The following is a 19682-nucleotide window of genomic DNA, read 5'->3' as shown; positions in this document are numbered from 1 at the left end:
ATATAGTTTCCTCTTAGAAAGATGAGAGGTAACTAATAAAAGTTCCTTCAAAAGAAGCAAATGCCATATAAACGTAGAAATATAATCCTACCAACCACACTGAAGATGTAACTGTCATATTTTCTTTTCCTTATCCTGCTGGTGATGAAAAGTCATTTGTATAATACTCTGGTGATGTGAACATAAGATGCAAAAAGTACCAGGCCATAAAATAAATGTCCAGCATCTTACTGTAAAAATCATGAGTTCAATATAGCAAGTATCCTTGGCCAATACTAACTTTTACCTCCACTTTGCCTAAAAAGAGGGATTGGCAATAAGGGGCATCAGAGAGGCAAACTTGGCTGTTTCTGTGACCCTCTGATAATAAATTTCTTTTGTGTGCCCCAAAGATCATCTTTCTCACAGATGTACTGTGGGGTTTTTGCTATTTGAAGCTCATTTTGAATTGTCTCCCTCAACTATTTTATGCATTAAGAGAGAGCAGGAACAGATGACAAAAGCTTTGATGGGTGAAGACACTAATTTGAGGGGCAAGTTGTTATCTTACCATACAGTTCTCTGTGTGTCTTTTCAGATTCATGTGCCCATTAATGGTAGACTATTTCTTAGAATGAAATTGCTACAAGAATTAGGAAATAAACATGTAGGCCTTTAATAAAAATTAAGAGCAATCAATCTATCCATTCTGTTTGATAAGCCTGCTTAAAAAAGTAAGGCCTAGCTTTTTATAAAACTTGGAGTACTAAATAATCACAATAGTATGCTCCCAAACGTCTAATAAACTGTTATTTTGAGTTAGGTAAAATAAGCCTGGGTATGGTGGCTCACGCCTGTAATCCCAGCATTTTGAGAGGCCAAGGTAGGTGGATCACTTGAGGTCAGGAGTTTGAGACCAGCCTGGCCTACATGGTGAAACCCTGTCTCTACTGAAAATAAATAAATTAGCCAGGTATGGTGGCACATGCCTGTAATCCCAGCTACTCGGGAGGCTGAGGCAGGAGAATCGCTTGAACCCGGGAGAGGGAGGTTGCAGTGAGCCAAGATGGTGCCATTGCACTCCAACCTGGATGATGGAGAGAGACTCTGTCTCAAAAAACAAAGAAAGAAAGAAAGAAAAATATATGCATATATGTATATGCTTGTGTTATGTTTGTGTTGTGTGTGTATACACACATACATGTACATATGTATGCATATGTATATACACATACATGTATACACACATGTACATACACTAAGGCCATAGCAAAAAACAAATCTGTATACGTATGCATATGTACAGGTGTGTGTATGTGTGTGTATTTTTCATTTTGTCATGCACGACCTAATTAGTTTTGTAGACATCTAAGTGTTTGGATCTTTGTCATTTTGAACACATCACATCTACTTAGGTTAACTGTATTTGGAGTCTCTCTGTCTAAGGCCTGTACTTTTATTTGTGCCTCCATATTTAGTGATCAAAATAGTTAACAGATGTGAGTAGAGTTCTTTGTTTAACTTTATTGTTTGGATGACTGTTTATGCTTCTGTGAACCCTACTTTAGATAGTTACACAGCAGTTCTGGCATTGTATGTTACAGACGATGTCACATAGCCACTTGAATCTTATTTCTCAATAATTCCTTAATCTACTTCTTGTTGAATTAAAGCAGCTTCCCCTGTCAGGTGGTATCTTAGACATCTGAAGGGGTCAGTGGTTAAAATTCTGGGATCTGAAAGCAGACAACCCTGAGCTTGCATGCCTGTTTACTGCTTACTGGCTATATTATGCTAGGTGAATCATTTAACTGCCCAGAAAGTTACTTTCCTTATTTATAAGATACGAATAAAAATAGGACTTAGCTCCTGGCATTTACTGAGGAGTTTTAAATAAAATGCATGTAAAACTGGTGGTCCAGTGCTTAGTGTGTATAAGCAGTCAGTAATGGAAACCTCTCATTTTTATTTCCTCTTTCTAATGGGCATTTTAACACATGAGGGTTGGCATTTCAGACCACCTGCTCTGCTCAGTTTGAATCCAGGGACTTGGTCTAATTGGCATTTTGCTGGTGGGATGAAGTGTTTCCAAGCTGAATACTATTTGCTGTCTTCCCCAGCCACATCAACAGGAAGACACAGTATGAAAACCCAGTTCTAGAAGCCAAACGGAAGAAGCAGCTTGAGCAGCAGCAGCAGCAGCAGCAGCAGCAACAGCAACAGCAGCCACAGCAGCAGCCGCAGCAGACAGAAGGTTGGCCTCTTCCCTCTAGGCTTTTTCTTGAGCAGGGAAGCATGGGGCGAAACCTGAGCACTGACACCCCCGTGTGGTCAAAACTGGCCTCGGTGATTGGTTCGTCTCTTGCCACAGTGAGGAGTTATGTCCTGAGGGGAGGAAGAGAACCCCATCTCCGTGTTCCTCAGGTCAGCTAAAGTGGAGATTCTAATTCAGAGACATCCAGATCTCCACTTTAATTTAGGAAGGAGCATGGTTAGATCAGGTAACTTTCTGAGGGGGAAGGAAATCTCTTGCGCCCGCAGTGTTTGCATTGCAACTGGTATCTAAATCCAAACCACATTTAGCATTTTTACTTCAAGTGGAGTTACTGGGCATGAAACTAACTTTTAATTTTAGGAACATTGCATGTAAGGAACCATACAAAGCTGGTAGTTTTGGGTGCCTTTTAAAAATTACAGACTAATTCATGCTCACTGTAAAAATATGGACAGTTCAGAAGTATAGAACATTAAATTTTCCCCTGCTTGCCACCTTCCCATTATCGGAAATAAGCCCTGTGCAGAAATTTTCTAGGGATATACATGTATGCATATTTTAACAAAAATTTGATTATAATTTATACATATATAGTATGTCTTTGAGACCTGTTTTCTCACTTTTTATTTCTTACACATATTTCAAAGTTAGCTAATATAAATTATACTTTATACTGGTGATATAATATTCCATTTATGAACGCCTCTACTTTAGCCACTCACTGATTACTAGAGACTCTGACTTTTCCCAGTTTTTCATTGTGATCTTTTAAAATAATAGGCTTAATACTCCCCTTAATATTAATATGTGAATGTCAAATAGAATATGAAATGTAATGCTTCTGTTACTATAATATTGAATATAATAAATATAAACCTTAGACTACAGGTTGGCAAACTTTTTCTGTTAATGGCCAGATAATAAATATTTTAGGCTTGGTGATTCATATAGTCAATGTCTGTTAGAAGTACTCACCTCTGCCATGGTAGTATGCAGACAGCTGTAGATAATATGTAAATGAATAGGTGCAGCTGTGTTCCAATAAAACTATTATGGGCACTGTAATTTGAACTTCATATAATTTTCATATGTCACAAAGTATTCTCCTTTTTATTACTTTTCAACCATTTGAAAATGTAAGTTATTCTTGGCTCACAGGCTGTATCCAAACAGGAATTGGCCCCAGTTTGGCTCGTGGGCCATAGTTTGCCAACCACTGCCCTGGACTATACAATTTAGGTAAAGTAGGTATATATGTCTGTGTGTATTCACCCATTGAAATGTTCTCTACCTTAGTCTCTTTTCTAGCTAAAAGGAAATTTTTTCTCATATACATTTAGTGGGTACAAGTGCAGCTTTTCACACACGGGTGTATTAAGCGGTGGTGGTCTAGGCTTTTAGTATAAGCATTACCCAAATAGTATACATGTACTCATTAAGTAATTTATCATCCTTCAGCCCCTCCAACCCTTCCAAGTCTTCATGGTCTATTTCCACACTTCATGTCCGTGAGTACACATTATTTAGCTCCCACTCAGAAGTGAGAACATGTGGTATTTGGCTTTCGATTTCTGAGTTGTTTCACTTAAGATAATGGCCTCTAGTTCCATTCATGTTGCTACAAAAGACATGATTTTATTGTCTTTTTTATGGCTGAGTAGTATTCCATGGCATACACAGCACATTTTCTTTATCCAGGTATCTGCTGATGGACATTTAGGTTGATTCTGTATCTTTGCTGTTGTGAATAGTGCTGCAGGAAACATACAAATGTAGATACCATTTTGATAGAATGATTTATCTTTCTTCAGGTAGATACCCAGCAGTGGGATTGCTGGATTGAATGGTGGTTCTGTAGAGGTTGCAGTATACATTCTCACCAACAGTGTATAAGCATTCCCTTTTTTCCACATCCTTATCAACATCTGTTGTTTTTTTGTCTAAAAATAGTTTTTTAAATGTGTCTTTCCTGAGCTGATAAAACTTGGTAGTGTTAGAAAGTACAGTTTGCACAGTTTGCAAATGAGAATGTGCAATTGAATATGATTGCTGAGCTGGAAGTGATTCTGGGGTGCATCTCAAGGGTCACTCACTGTGAATTGTGTCTGGCCTTCAAGGTACATAAGACTACAATTAGGGTCCAGGAGTATTCGTAATGGGTCTCATTTGGATTTCAGAGATGACCGAAGAGAGCACCCTTAGCAAACTGCTGAAATCTACCTTCATCTTCTTCCCTACCTAAGACAAGCTGGCTTCAGCAGCCCAGCTCATATCTCAATCACATTGAAGAAATTTCTCCCTTATACAGCTGCCATTAGTTGACTGTACATCTTTCCTGACACTTTTAAACTGACCTCACTTTGGACTTTCCAGCCAGAGAGAACTGGAGTTTTAATTCATTATATCATAATATTTCTTTCCCCAAATGTTTTAGACAAGAAAAAAAGATTTTCATAGAGTGAGGTCGGATAACAACTTCTTTTTAATCTAAGCTATCTGCCCTTGGTTTTATTGCTTTGGGTATTACTAATAATAAGGTGAATCATAAGTAAGTAAACAAGGCATTTGAAGGAAAAATAGGAAACTTTCTTTTCTTTCTCATAGAATGGACAGAAGATCACTCAGCCCTTGTGCCTCCTGTTATTCCAAACCACCCCACAAGCAATCCAGAACCAGCCAGAGAAGCTCCACTTCAGGGTAAAGTGCTTGTTTTTCTAATTGCGTTATGGTTTTAGCTTAAAATCTGATTTTTTAAAAGTATTTTAAAAAGTGGAGTCTTGTAACTCTCAAGTCATTCCTTCGATAGTGAAAAGAATAAATAATGAAAGCAGTGATAAAAGTATTGTTAGTTAGACTTGTCAAGAAAAATTAGAAACCTTCCTGAGTAATTTTTTTCCAACTATTTGTAATACTTTAAAAATAAAGATGATTTGTTACATGATCATTCAAACCAACGTTTCTCAACCTCAGCACCATTGCCATTTTGGGGTAGTTAATTCTTTGTTGTGTGGGGCTGTCCTGGGCACTGTGAGATGTCCCCTGGCCACTAGATGCCAGTAGCACACAGCTCACCTCTGACAGACATTGTGACAGGGAAACCGTCCCCAGACATTGCCAGATGTCTCTGGGGAGCAAACCCATCCTAGAGATAGGAATCACTGATTTAGACACCACAGATATTTAACAGTATGTTAAAAAAGATAAATCTGAAACTCGGCGTTAGATATTTCAAGATCCTAGCCAACATACTAGGTTTTGACTAAGACTTTGCTATAAATGTAATTGGTTTGATACTGTGTTTTCAGTTCCTATTCCCTATCCTTGCTGCAGTTTGGGTATTTATGCATGTTTACAATATTTCAATGGGTCTTGTTTGTTTACATTCACACATAGGATGAGGCCTTTATAGAGGATTATTCTTGAGAATTGGAAGCTCCAGAACCTTGCAACTTTCAGGCCTCATTACTCTTAAATTATAGAAAATAGTTGTGTTTAGTTTTCTTTTTCTTTTAAATGAGCATCATGTTTGACAGAATTGGAGAATGTTTTTAGTACAGAAACACTAAAAATACTCCAAAATTTGTTTTCCTTTCTACATTTTTAAAGAGATTTAATTGTGTAAGATGTAAAAAGATAAGTTGAACAATTCATTTCTCTAATTTTAATTCATTATAAGTTTTATAAGAAAGAAATTTTTTCTCTGCTAGGTGACATTTTATGAGATTAGAATTAATATCAATTTATGTAAAATAATTTCTTCTGGCATGAATATACTTTTTAATGGTGATAATGGCTTTAATAAAGATTGGACATAGTAGATAATAATATGTTGATTAATAGCAACTTGAATGTGGATTCCTCAGTTTTGTTTGTTTGTTTGTAAATATAAAATTCCTTCTGCAGGTTCATGCCTTCTTACCTTCCCCTCTGTCACAGTAAGTTAGCTTCCTTTCAGTTCTTTTAACCAGCAAAACTGTGGACTGCTTATGAGTCTTTGCAGAGGCTGTTCTTTCTGTTTGCAGTTGTCTTTTCCTCCTCCTCCTTACTGTGCTAACTCCTGTTCACCTCAAGTCCTTGCTAGATTCCCCTACTATGTTTTCTCTTAACCATTCTGTACTTTGCATTTATGAAATTTAACCATTATAACTAGTGTTCATTTGTGTGCTATAATTTAACAAGAGTTTTCTCGTTAGACTTTTAATCCCATGGAGGCAAGAGACTGTGATTCTCTGTTTTCTGTTTTGTTCACTGTGAGATAATCCCAAACAAGGCATAATCCCTTTATACCTATTTTCCGATGAAATTATTATTGAGTGAAAAAGTCTCCATCCATCTATCCATCCATTCAACTACATATACGTATAGAATAGCCAACCAGACTTCCTTAAATAATTATCTTAGAAATTAAATAAATTGAAGCTTTAAAGGTTCAGGTTCTGGGTGCCAAATTCTTCATGTGCCAACTAAGAATCTGGATGGTATTTATCTGTAGTAGACTCAAATTCTTACTTTTCTTTCACTCAGACTTTTTTTTTTCCTCTTCTTATTTCCTTATATCTCTTCCTTATTCCTCTTAGTCATCTAATGATTGACTAAGACATCCACTAGTGTCTTGGTTCAGGCAGCTTTGACAAGTTGCCATAGACTAGGTGGCTTAAACAGCAAACATTTATTCATCAATTCTGGAGACTGGAAAGTCAAAGATCACAGTGCTAGCAGATCCAGTGTCCAATAAGAGTCCACTTCCTGGTTTACAGATGGCCATTTTCTCATGTAGTGCAGAGTAGAGTGAGAAAGGACTAGCTCTCTTTCTCTCCTTATAAGAATAAGCCCATCACGCGGGCTCCACTCTCATGATCTAATCACCTCCCAAAGACCCCACTTTCAAATACCATTCATAGTGTCTGGGAAGGTTCAGGCTTGCTGAACTCTCCTTGGGATTGCCTCATTATTCTTAGCACTCTTCTACTGTGTAGTCTCTCTGTTGAGCCACACCTTTCAAGCACCTTTATAATCTTTGGAACATAACTAACACCAAAGAAACCAGTTAAAATCCGTACTGTTTGGCTCCAAGCTGTGATTTCAGTAAACATTAAGTTAGACTTTAGCCTTATTGGTTATAACTCTGGGTTACCTGCCTGCTGGTTAAGTGTCTTGATTAACCATCTAGTGTCTAATGTCTTGTATCTTGGGCAATATCTAGTGTTGATAGACTGTCAGGAAGAAGATATATAGCTAATCTGGATAGATTGTTTGGTATTAATTTTGCTAAATTGATAGATCAACTAAATTCGACCCTGATCAAGAGTGTACTTCTTATTCCAGCAAGTGATAATTTGAAGATATGCTGTTGTGAAAACTCCCAGCTTCAAGCTTGTGCTTAGAGAGAGATTTTTGCAGCTACCCCTCCACAACACTCACTCTGCCACCATTGCCATCAAAACAGTAACTCATTTATTGAGCTCTTATTATGTGCCAGGTACCTTCCTAGGCACTTTACCTCCATTATCTATCATGGTTGTTCCTCACAACTTTCATGTGAAATAGGTATCATCATTACCTCCATTTGTACTTGTGATACTCAGGCAGAGAGGTTTAGTACCTTGCCCAAGGCCATATAGCCACTAAGTAGCAGACTACAGATTTGAACACTAATTTTCATGAAGAATAGTTTAACTTCTCGTTGAAACATTTTTGGTTGAAAGGTTAGACTACGCCTCATTTATGTAGTCTAAGTCTATGCTGTTCAGTATGGAAGCCACTGGTTACACATTGCCATCAATTTAATTACAGTTAAAAAATCAAAAACTTCATTTTCTCAGTCTCAGTAGCCACATTTCAAGGGTTCAGTGGCTACATGTGACTAGTAGCTGCCATATTGGACAGTGCAGATACAGAGCATTTTCATCATCACGGAAAGTGCCATTAGACACTACTGGTCTAGGGTACTTAAACACTAGGGTCAAGAAATGACACTTCTTTCCCCTCCCCTGAGCCCAGCAGGGAAACAAACACCTAAGAGTTGTTCAGGCACAGAGTTTTGGGCCAAGACCCTCCTGATCAGTGAGTCTAGGGAAGGAACTGGAAATGAGTACATTTTAAAAAGCTACACAGGTGATTTTCCCACACAACCAAGTCTTACCACTGGTGACTGGTAAACAGAGGTTAGGATCTTAGAAAATCACATGCACCATAGGGCTGCAGCTGAGAGCTCCAAATTCCACTGCCTAGGGGGTGAAAAGCATTTCTTTCCAAAAGCTACATTAACTAATGATCCACCCAGACGTAAAGAGTAATAAAATGTGCATAAATGTGAAACCTTCTGATCTTCCCTCCCTTGTTAAACATTGAAAAAGGAAGTCAGTTGTATAATTTCAAAGCTCTGCTCATGTCTTTATTAAGTTAACATTCTCAGCACAAAATATGCTAATATATTTTTTTTAATTACATAAACTGCCAGGCACATTTTCACATTTTCTAACTTAGCCTATAATAAGAGTGAAAAGCTCTAACACCCAAACACCGCTTTTCAGCCTTCCCAAAAACATGTTAAATTTCACTTCTATGTGCTTTTATTTGTTCATTCATTCACTCCCTCAACAAAAATTTTTGGAGCACATAAAATGTACCAGACCATATTCTAGAGACTGGATATACATGGAAAAATTCTCATGGAACTAACATTCTAGTGGTTTTATGTACCTGCATAGGCAGTGCCCTTCATGCATAGGAGTGGGGGACAGGAGGAAAAAAAAATAGGTAAGATGTATATTCTTTTGGAAGGTGGTAAATGCTAAGGACAAAAATAAAGCAGGAAAAAGGGATTGGGAATGTTGGAGGTACTGCAATTTTTAGTAAGGTGGTTAGGGAAAGTCTTGCTGGAAAGGTAATGGCTGTCGATGATGTCTCTGCATAACTAAAATGTGTTTCCTTTCAAAGTCCTGGAATGCCCTAGCAGCCCCTACTGCAAGAGTGTAGGCCACTTACCCTCCTCCCCTTAAAGTAAATTTGGGGGTTATCTTACCAATTTCCATCTGATAATTGTCTTGGCAGTGGGCTCCCCAAAGCTCTTGGTGGAAGTGACACCACCCTTCCAGTGCCTTGGCAGATGACTTTGCATGGCGAATCCTTCTAAGTCTTGCCTTTCTTTCACCACTGTGACAGGGCTGTAGTTTGTCAAGCTTCCAGCAAGCCTTGGGACTGTGCTAAAGAGCAGGTTAGCAAAAGGACCTCTGATTGCAGGCAATTTAAAAAAGCCTTTTTTGCAAGAGCCAGAAACTTTAAAAATATGCAATTAAAAATTGTATGCATGCCCAGAGACCTTTTAAGGCCTTTTAGATATAACTAACCAAAAATAACTTTTCTTCCTAGGTCCCAGGCTCCTAGTGCGGGGGTGTAGGGGACCAATGTCTCCCTCTTTCTCTCTTTCTTTTTGTTTTGGATAACATTTTTGTTAGAAAAGAAACAGGGCAGGTGGAGAAGCTGTGTGTGGCAAGGACAGGGTATAAGAAGTAAGTAAAGTTAGGAGAGATGAAAGAAACTGCTCATGAAATTAGGTCTACTACTTGGGACAATCAGAGAAGTTCCAGTAAGTTTCTCGGTTACAAATATGTGCCTAGTAAATCCCAAAAGAAAACATTTTGGTTTATGTTCAAAATGTTATTTGTGAATGTATCAAGAAAACTCAATAAAACCTTAGGTTTCATGTTTGGAAATTATTTAACTATATCTCTATCTGTTAATTTAATTTATTTATTTATTTATTTATTTTTTTTTTTGAGACGGAGTTTCGCTCTTGTTACCCAGGCTGGAGCGCAATGGCGCGATCTCGGCTCACCGCAATCTCCGCCTCCTGGGTTCAAGTGATTCTCTTGCCTCGGCCTCCCAAGTAGCTAGGATTACAGGCACCCACCACCTCACCTAGCTAATTTTTGTATTTTTTTTTTTTTTTTTTTAGTAGAGATGGGGTTTTACCATGTTGCCCAGTTTGGTCTCAAATTCCTGACCTCAGGTGGTCCACCTGCCTTGACCACCCAAAGTGCTATGATCACAGGCATGAGCCACCATGCCCAGCCTAATGTATTTTAAATAAGACAGCTGAATTTGGAGCTGTATGGCTACTGTTAGTAACTACTTTAGGATTTCGAGGTTGTTTGTTTTGTTTGTTTTGGTTGTTTTTTGGTTTGTGTTTTTCATTTCTTTCTTTCTTTCTTTCTTTTTTTGTGAGATTGAGTCTTGCTCTGTCGCCCAGGCTGGAGTGTAATGGTGCCATCTTGGCTCACTACAACCTCCACCTCCTGGGTTCAAACAATTCTCCTGCCTTAGCCTCTTGAGTAGCTGGGATTACAGGCACCTGCCACCATGCCCAGCTAAGTTTTGTATTTTTAGTAGAGACGAGATTTTACCATGTTGGCCAGGCTGGTCTTGAATTCCTGACTTCGTGATCTGCCCACCTCAGCCTCCCAGAGTGCTGGGATTACATGAGCTGGTTTGTGTTTTTTAAACAAATATACAAAGCTTGTTATAAACACTAAATCTTAGCCTTGGACATGTGTTGGCTGTTTCACAAATTTAATAAAAGGTGCAAATTAATAGGAAAAAAATCAATTGAATTTAGAATTCAATTCAAAGTGATGACCCTTAATTTTGAAAATAGTCATTCTACATTTTTGTCGAATTATTATTTGTGACCATACTATGTTTTCTGTTATTATCTGTGCATTTTCAGCCTGGATTTTCTGTTTGATTAAAACTAAAGGTTTTGCTGCTCAGTTGGTTTTTCAAGTAGAAGCCAGGCCCAAAGCAGCACATTGGAAGCCATATTGCAAAATTAAAAATAAAACAAAAGGCATAAAACAGACCAATTCCGTTTTCTGTGAAGGAGCTTATGACAGCTCAATTCCTGTCAAACTGCATGAATGGAAACCAAGAAGTGTGTCACCTGACAGGGTCTAATGTCATCCCTCTCTTGTAGTTTCTTTTAGACCCTGGAGTTGACATACCTCTCTCCTTCAACAGTGGGGCCTAGGAGCATCCTTATTCCTGAAATTAAGAGAGGACTTTCTTAAGATGCTATGTGCCCAAAGACTCTAGGGCATAAGCTTGAAGAATGATCTATATGTTGTCTCAAATCTTGTTTAATTCTCCTTTTCACTGATGGTGACATTCCTTATGCTTTTCTTATTTTAATGCAGGCAAACCCTTTTTTACACGAAACCCTTCTGAGTTGAAAGGCAAGTTCATTCACACGAAACTGCGGAAAAGTAGTCGTGGCTTTGGCTTCACGGTGGTTGGAGGGGATGAACCTGACGAGTTTCTCCAGATCAAGAGCTTGGTCCTAGATGGTCCTGCTGCATTGGATGGCAAGATGGAAACAGGTAGCGTCCACATGGCCTTAGTGTGTTCTGCGTGGTAAGACTCCAACCCAGAACATAAACGTGTGCAATCATGATGTTTGGTTTGAGCAAGACCAAACAATGTCATGATTGCACATGCTTATACCTTAAAACACCTTGAGAATGAGCCAGGTCTCCACATCATATAAATCCATCCCTTGGGACAGATTAAAATCTGTGAAATCATTTTAACTTTGGGAAACTATTTGAGTACAAAAGCAATAATTTATTAAAACTGTAGATCCTCATTTGAATAAATGAATTCTAATCTTGGATTTCTGCAGTGAGATTTTTTTTTTTTTTTAGGAGAAAGCTCCAGTGTTCTCTCAGTGATTATTATATTCTCATTAGCGGGGAAGACACTAGGTGCTGAAAGAATAGAAGCAGTCTGTGCCCTATAGTAGCACACCCACATGCAGTTTCAGTTCAGCTTTATATTAGTGGAATATGTTATAATGCTGATGACAATTTTCTGGGTGCTTTTTTTAACCTCCACACTCTTCTCTTCTACAGGGGATGTGATTGTCAGTGTGAATGACACCTGTGTTTTGGGACACACACATGCTCAAGTTGTGAAGATCTTCCAGTCCATCCCCATTGGTGCCAGCGTGGACCTTGAGCTCTGCCGAGGTTATCCATTGCCTTTTGATCCAGATGACCCCAATACAAGTTTAGTGACCTCGGTAGCCATTTTGGATAAAGAACCAATTATTGTGAATGGGCAAGAGACCTATGATTCACCAGCTAGCCACAGTAGCAAAACAGGCAAAGTCAATGGCATGAAGGATGCCAGGCCAAGCAGCCCAGCAGACGTGGCTTCAAATAGTTCTCATGGTTATCCTAATGACACTGTTTCTTTGGCTTCCTCCATAGCCACTCAGCCAGAACTCATAACTGTTCATATCGTCAAAGGGCCAATGGGCTTTGGTTTTACTATCGCGGACAGTCCTGGTGGGGGTGGCCAAAGAGTGAAACAGATTGTTGACAGCCCAAGGTGCCGAGGCCTGAAAGAAGGGGATCTCATAGTGGAAGTTAATAAGAAGAACGTGCAGGCTCTAACTCACAACCAAGTGGTGGATATGCTGGTTGAGTGTCCTAAGGGAAGTGAGGTCACATTGTTGGTGCAGCGAGGAGGTAAGTAGGTTTGTTTTGTTCTTTGAATTTTTTTTTTGATCACAGATTCGTTGCTTAGCTCACTCATCTTCAGATGACCTTGGGGACTTTTTAAATGTGTATTCCTTTAAGTTCATTTTTATTTAAATGTTTCAAAATACCTACTGATTTCTTCAAATGCTAACCCCTTTCGCTTAAAAATTACAGTTTATATGTTATGATAGACATATGCTGTTAGAGTGATACTTTAAAACAGATTGAGCCTTTTTAAAACATTAAGATTTAAAAACCTAAGTTGGGTGTAGTGATATCCACCTGTAGTCCTGGCTGTTTGAGAGGCTGAGGTGGGAAGATCACTTGAGCCCAGGCATTTGAGTCCAGACTGGTCTCCTCAACTTGGCCAAATAGTCTGCCAAATGTGGGTGTGGTCACTCCTCCAAACGTGTCTCACATTTCTCTTCTCCATCGGATGGTGCTTTAGCCATACTGGCTGCTTTTCTGGAGCTCCTTTAATGCTTGAAAGCCTTTTCTTGCCTCAGGGCCTTTGCCCTTACTGTTCTCTGTGCCTGGAATGCTCCTTTCCCAGCTCTTCCCAGCTGGTGCAGTCTCATTCAGGTCTCCTTCTGGAAGAGGACTTCTCCCATCACTTTATCTAAAGTAGCTCCCAACACTTCCTTTTAATCTTTATCACATTTCTTCATAACCTTGATCATCATCACTCTTTTTAGCACAAGGCGTTATTTCATGCATTTATTATTATTTTTCATTATTTCTCTTTCATTAGAATATAAAGCTTCATAAAGCCAGGGCCCATGTGTGCATGTGGACAGCTGTTATCCCCAATATTTAACACAACGCCTGACTCCTTTTAGGTATTTATGAATGAATAGGTATTGAGTAAGTGAATAGGTATGTGATTATTTCATTTGGCAGAAACAAGAGGTCTGCTAATTATACTAAACACTTCCTTCCACATGCTCACGTTTTAATAAAGTAGTTTAGGATCTCAGAGATCTGAGTTATTCTAAATTTCGAGGCATTAAGCTTCCTCCTTTCTCTTTGACTCTACATCCCACACTCTGCCTCACCAGAAAATCCAGGACCTTACACTGAGCAATATTTTCCACCATATTGAAATGTCTTGCTCCTATGATATATACATATATGTGATTAGTCATGACTGATAGTGTCACACTGTGGGCCTGAGAATGGCTGTTCCCCTGATCCTTGCCACCATTTGTTTCATGCACAATATCTGCAGGCCTTCTGAAAAGAGATCAAGAACCAAACTTTGATTTCCTTTTGGTTTGTTGCAACAGAGCAGCTCATTTGTGTTACAGCAGCCAGATTCTCATGTTTTCATGAAGCCGTGTGTTCTGCAATCAAAATGGCTGGGATCATTTGAAGGAAACCCACAATACAGAGCAGGTGTCTATAGGAATTGAAATGCTCAGTGAGCCTGGCTTAGGCAGTTATAAAAGGCATTGTGCAAATTTTATTTTTAAAAATATCATTTCCAGTAACTAATTTTCAAGTCTCTTCTTGTACCTAGATCACTTGACTGCCCAGAGAATTGGTTTTTAACACTATCCAAGATGTATGTAGTAGAAAATGACTTGAGCATAAGAACGATTATGACAATAACGATGATAGTGATGATGAAACCTGGCCCTTATAGATGAATCAGTGATACATAAAGCACTTTCACACCTGCATATGCCTCTCCTCTGATCTTTGTCACTTCCCTGTGAGGTAGGAAGCCACCAGCCCACAGTAGTTCAGAGCTGTTCACCCTGGCTCTGTGGTTTCCAGTTCAATGTTCTGCCCTACTTACCTGAGTAACACTGAGTTTTGTATAATTGCTTAATACTGTGACTGACAACCTGGAAACTTTCAAAGAGTTCTTGGTACATCAGGTGCACTTCTGATTCAGCCACTGCTCATTTGACAGACACAGACCACCTTGTTCTCCTAACTCATCTATCTGCTTTCTCATTTCTGTTATGGATATGTTAAGTTTTTCTATCCCATTAGATTCACTTCTAAGGAGACCAAACATAAAATCCCATTATAGCCAGGTAACTTATTAGAACCATATTGTAATGAATTTGCCTAAGCCAGCAAACAACTGATTATGGAAACATGCTCCTTGATTTTATATTTCATTTCATTTAATATTTTATTTTATATATAAAACAAAATATTTTATATAAAAATATATTTTAATATAATATATATTTTATATAAATATATAATATATATTTATAATATATAAAGAATAAATTTATATTTTAAATAATATAAACAATATTTTATATATTTATTATATATTATAAGTATTTTATAATATATAAATAATAAATATATATTTTATTATATATATACACACATACATACATATATATATATATATATATATATATATATATATATACACACATATGTATATATTTGAGACAGGATCTCACTTTGTCACCCAGGCTGGAGTGCAGTGATGCCATCTCAGCTCACTGCAGCCTCAGCCTCCTAGGTTCAATTGATCTTCCTTCCTCAGGCCCCCAAGTAGCTGGGACTATAGGTGTGTGCCACTACTCAAGGCTGATTTTTGTATTTTCAGTAGGAATGATTTCACCATGTTGCCCAGGCTGGTCTCGAACTCCTGCGCTCAAGGGATCCACCTGCCTCAACCTCCCAAAGTGCTAGGATTACAGGCTTGAGCCACCACGTCTGACTATACTCCTTGATTTTAAATATGTTTGCATTCTCTCTTCTTAATTCCCAATGCCATTTTCTTGTTAATGCTGTTACATTCTATAACATTTATATGAAACAATTCAGAATGTATTGTCATATTCATCAACATCTACATAGTTTATTTCAGAATATGAGTAATTTAAAATCACTGTGACATCAGCAGTCTTTAAAATACACCATATGTCTTATGTTTGATTTATGTATAGGATAGAAAGTTTGTACATCTGCAGTTGGCAGGCTAGCACCAGCTACTATTTATCTTTCTGGAAAGCATATAAATATATTTGTTTCTGCCATACATTAGTTGCTTGAATCAGGACTGACATTTAATCATCTCTTCTATATAGTGGAGGTGTAATGAGAAAGCCTGGTGAAGGTACAAGACAGCAGCTAGGTTGAATGAGAAAGTAAATGGCCACTTCACGGATTCTTTCTCATGAATCTAGTTTTTTTTTTTGTAATTGCTAGTTAGAAGACTGATAAACTCATTTACACTGTTTGTAAGTCCCAGGAATTCCTGTCGTGAGGTTGTAGCTTTCTATGCTTGAAAGAACGGGTCGTTTTTACTTTGGGGCAGAACTGGCTGCTATGTTTGTAGCATCTATTTTAATTCCTAATCTCTAGTGCTCATTTTTGATATTTGTTCTTGTCAAGATCGAATACATTTCATTTTTAGTATTTTTAGTCCATTCCTAGAAATCGAGTTGAAGGTTGAAATATCATTGGTAAATTTCTAGGATCAGACAGTTTCCTGAGTCAGGCTTAGAGCTGCTGTGGGGTGCTCATCCACACTCCCAGCTAGCCAGGACCAGTCTTCATTTGTTTACAGATCTTCTCTGCATCATCAACATCTTCCTGCCTGCCAGTCAATCACTCAGGTTTTTAAAGGGCAGCTCCTTCCTGTGCCTGGTTTCCCTCCTCTCATGTGTCCTTACTCCTTCTTCCTCTGCTGTCCAGTCAGGAAAGTGTTTTTTACCGTTTTTGAACACAGCATCTGCATCTGCATTCGGAAATCCTGTCACCTGATGCCAGTGTGCATCTAGAGACTTCTCTGAAGTGTTTAGAAAATCAAACTAGAAGGTGATTACCAAATAGTTTGTGGGGGTTTTTTTTCCAATTTGTCACAGCTATCAAATTTATCCCATGAAGATTTTGTACTTTTTTTTAAAAAGGGCTTATATAGATAACATAATTACCTGTGCCCCTCTCTGTCAAATATTTTGGATATTCAGCCTATTCACACATATCAGTAGGTGTAACACTCTTTAAGATGTAATTTCATGTTGAGTGACAATACTCTGTTTCAAGAAAAGATTTGGCAACACTGTATGCAAGTGAAGAACCTATGTTTTACTTTTGAGAGAAGGCGTCTGTTAAAAAGAAAGCTGAGCTTGGGGTGCCAGGAGCTAACCTTGAGTACAAACTCTGCCCTTAAGCTGCTGTATATACTTGAGAAGGCTACTCTTCTACTCCGACACTTATTTTTTTTGTCTAAAAAATGAATATGAGCTAGAGAATCTTTCAGGCACTCCATTGTGGCTCAAATTTTATGCCAGGAATGAACTTATTGTTGTATAGAGGAAAAGCCACAGGACTCTGGAGCCAGAGGATGTAAGTTTAAATCCTGGCTCCTGCTTTAATCACACTGAGTTTAGGCAAGTCACTTGCCTTCTCCGAACTTAGTTAGACTTCTGAAAAAAAAATGGGAATATAATACCTGCCATGCATGGGCGTGACGTACATAGATTAAATAAGGTTCGCATTTATGCCAGTTCTTGACATAGTAGTCATCACATAATAAATCCGGGGTGTTACACTGATATTGCCTAACAGTAGCAATTGAGTGAGGAAGGATTTCGATTTTATTTTTTGAAAAAATTCTAGCTGGGCCATACAGATTGTTAGTCTCAGTGTGTGAGTTCAGACATCTTCCATTGGTAGGTTGTTTTTTTTTTTCTCTTGATATAGGGTCTTGCTCTGTTGCCCAGGCTGGAGTACATGATCATGGTCCATCACATCCTCAAATTCCTGGGCTCAACCGATCCCCCTGCCTTAGCCTCCTGAATAGCTAGGACTACAGGCATGTGCTACTATGCGTGACTAATCTTTTTTAAAAATTGTTTTGTAGAGGCAGGGTCTCACTGTGTTGCCCAGGCTCCACTGCTGATTCTGATGTATAACCAGAGTTGCAAACAATGTTAGGCTTCTGCCTCCATGGTCCCTTTTAGTTTTGATTCTGTGACCTATAAGGCGGGTGAAAATAAGTTTATAAAGCTTATTTGAATATTTTCATTTCTGAGTAACGTTTATGTTTTAAAGTCTGTTTTATAAGTGACAGATTTCTCAGTCTTCCCGAAGGTCCATTTCAGCTCCCACATTCTACATTTTTCTACTTCAGAGGAGAACAGAAGGGGGGACTTGCTATTGGAGATGGTCATTTAGAGCATCATCTCCCACTGGCTTTTGCTGATCACAACAGTAATGGAAGTGATATTTTCCTTTCTAGTTTGCACAAACCATGTACTGAATACTTTTGTCAGGCCACTAAGTAATTTCAGGGTCTGATTATAAAGTCATGAAATGTTAAAATTCCTAGAGGGCAGTAGTGTGTTTGACTCTTACTCTTGTGTCCCTGGCACTTCCTGGGGAACCTGGCAAGTGATAAGGTCTCAGTAAATAATAGCTGAATAAATTTAACTTGATCCACCAGTCACAGTAGAAGTTTAATCCTCTGTTTGGTAAGCACATTTCATAACTCTAGAAAAATGATGAGAGTTAAAAGGCAAAACTTAGATACGAAAATGTTGGTGGTGATGGTGGTGAGAATGTTACTGCTGTGATTTCCTGAGTACTTACTATGTTCCAGCTATGTTACCATGATACATGCAATACACATAACATGCATTCATGCACACACGCATGCACAAGAAGGTAAAGAAAACCTTTCAAGACTTCATTTTTGCCACCACATTGAAACTGCCACCAATTTGCAGTGTGATGCTGGGTTGGATCCTTGTGAAATGAAGGCAGTGATTGTTAGCTTCTAAGCTAGGACAAAATACAAGAAGAAATTCTTTTTGTTTTAGATGCTGAAGCCCCACAGCTAAATGTGGTGTAAATTAGTATAAAACAAAGGAGGAAATTCTGTTTAAGTCGGGAAAACCTGCATAAGATTTGTTGAAAACAATAAATGCTTCTACAGTGTTCCAGGCATGCTTCTAGACATTTTACATACCGTAATTCATGAGTCCTCTGAAGTAAATACAATCTTAGCTCCATTTTGGAGAAGAGGAAGCTGAGGCCCAGGGAGTTTCTGTGATTTACCCAGATTAGCTGGTTAGTGGCAAAGCTAGGATTGGAACCTAGAAATTCTGGCTCCAGGCAGTACTTAACCACTCTACTAAAGAGCCTCCTGCTTTACAGGCAAGAAATTGCTCCAGTGCCGTAACTGTTGACGACTGTCTCTTATGCATAAAGAAATGAATAAAGTCTGAAGTCTGTGGGCAAAGTGATGTCTCTTAATTCTCATCAAATTTACTGATGATATTTAGTTCTTAATTCGTCATCGATCCAAACAGAAAGCAGTGTCTAATCTCATAATCTAAGTGCATCGTTAGCATTAGTTCTGTGCGTGTGTGTGTGTGTGCGTGCATGTGTTTCTGTAATGATACAAAACCATTATAATTAGAACCACAGTGAGGCATGCACAGAGAGTTAAACCCAGGTGATCAGGCACTTCTGCTCTTTGCCCTCTGGTCTTGTACTAGAGAATGAATTGTACATTGTACTGCTTAAATGCTTGACTGCCACAATGTCTGAAACTGAGCTGTAGGGCCCCAGAAATGAGAATTCAGATTGTGTTTAGAGTGATATCTTAATAATGTTGGAGTCTTAATGTTCCCATCAGCAAGTACTGCCAGTTCTTCCTTCTGAGTGTACTCAGACTTGGTTTACATCTCACCCCTTCCCTGGCCTCTACCACCCATTGTAGCGCACCTGGCCTTGCAGTGGCCTCGCAACGGGTCTCAGTGCTTCCTCCAGTTCACCCTCAGCTACAGTGCTTTAAACTACATCAGATCAAGGCAGCGCTCGTGTCAGAATAGCTTCCCATCATTAAGTGTGAACTCCAAAGTCCTGTGTCAGGGCCCTAGCACTTACATCTCCCT

The 19682-nt window shown here is 38.6% G+C and overlaps 1 protein-coding gene across 14 annotated transcripts in view; it reads left to right on the top strand.

The window, feature by feature from the left end:
* MAGI1 (membrane associated guanylate kinase, WW and PDZ domain containing 1) overlaps positions 1-19682 on the top strand; it is a 677859-nt gene that overhangs the window by 588479 nt on the left and 69698 nt on the right. For all 14 annotated transcript variants that reach the window (XM_012469458.2, XM_012469472.2, XM_012469429.2 and 11 more), the window contains 4 exons: positions 2100-2233; positions 4859-4951; positions 11449-11631; positions 12163-12783. In XM_012469458.2, coding sequence (XP_012324881.1) covers positions 2100-2233; positions 4859-4951; positions 11449-11631; positions 12163-12783 — 1031 coding nt within the window. The remainder of the gene's footprint in view (positions 1-2099; positions 2234-4858; positions 4952-11448; positions 11632-12162; positions 12784-19682) is intronic.

Source organism: Aotus nancymaae, unplaced genomic scaffold (genome assembly GCF_030222135.1).
Source record: "Aotus nancymaae isolate 86718 unplaced genomic scaffold, 86718_ANA_hifiasm-v0.15.2.pri h1tg000067l, whole genome shotgun sequence".
NCBI lineage: Eukaryota > Metazoa > Chordata > Mammalia > Primates > Aotidae > Aotus > Aotus nancymaae.
This window is presented reverse-complemented; position numbering and strand designations above follow the sequence as displayed.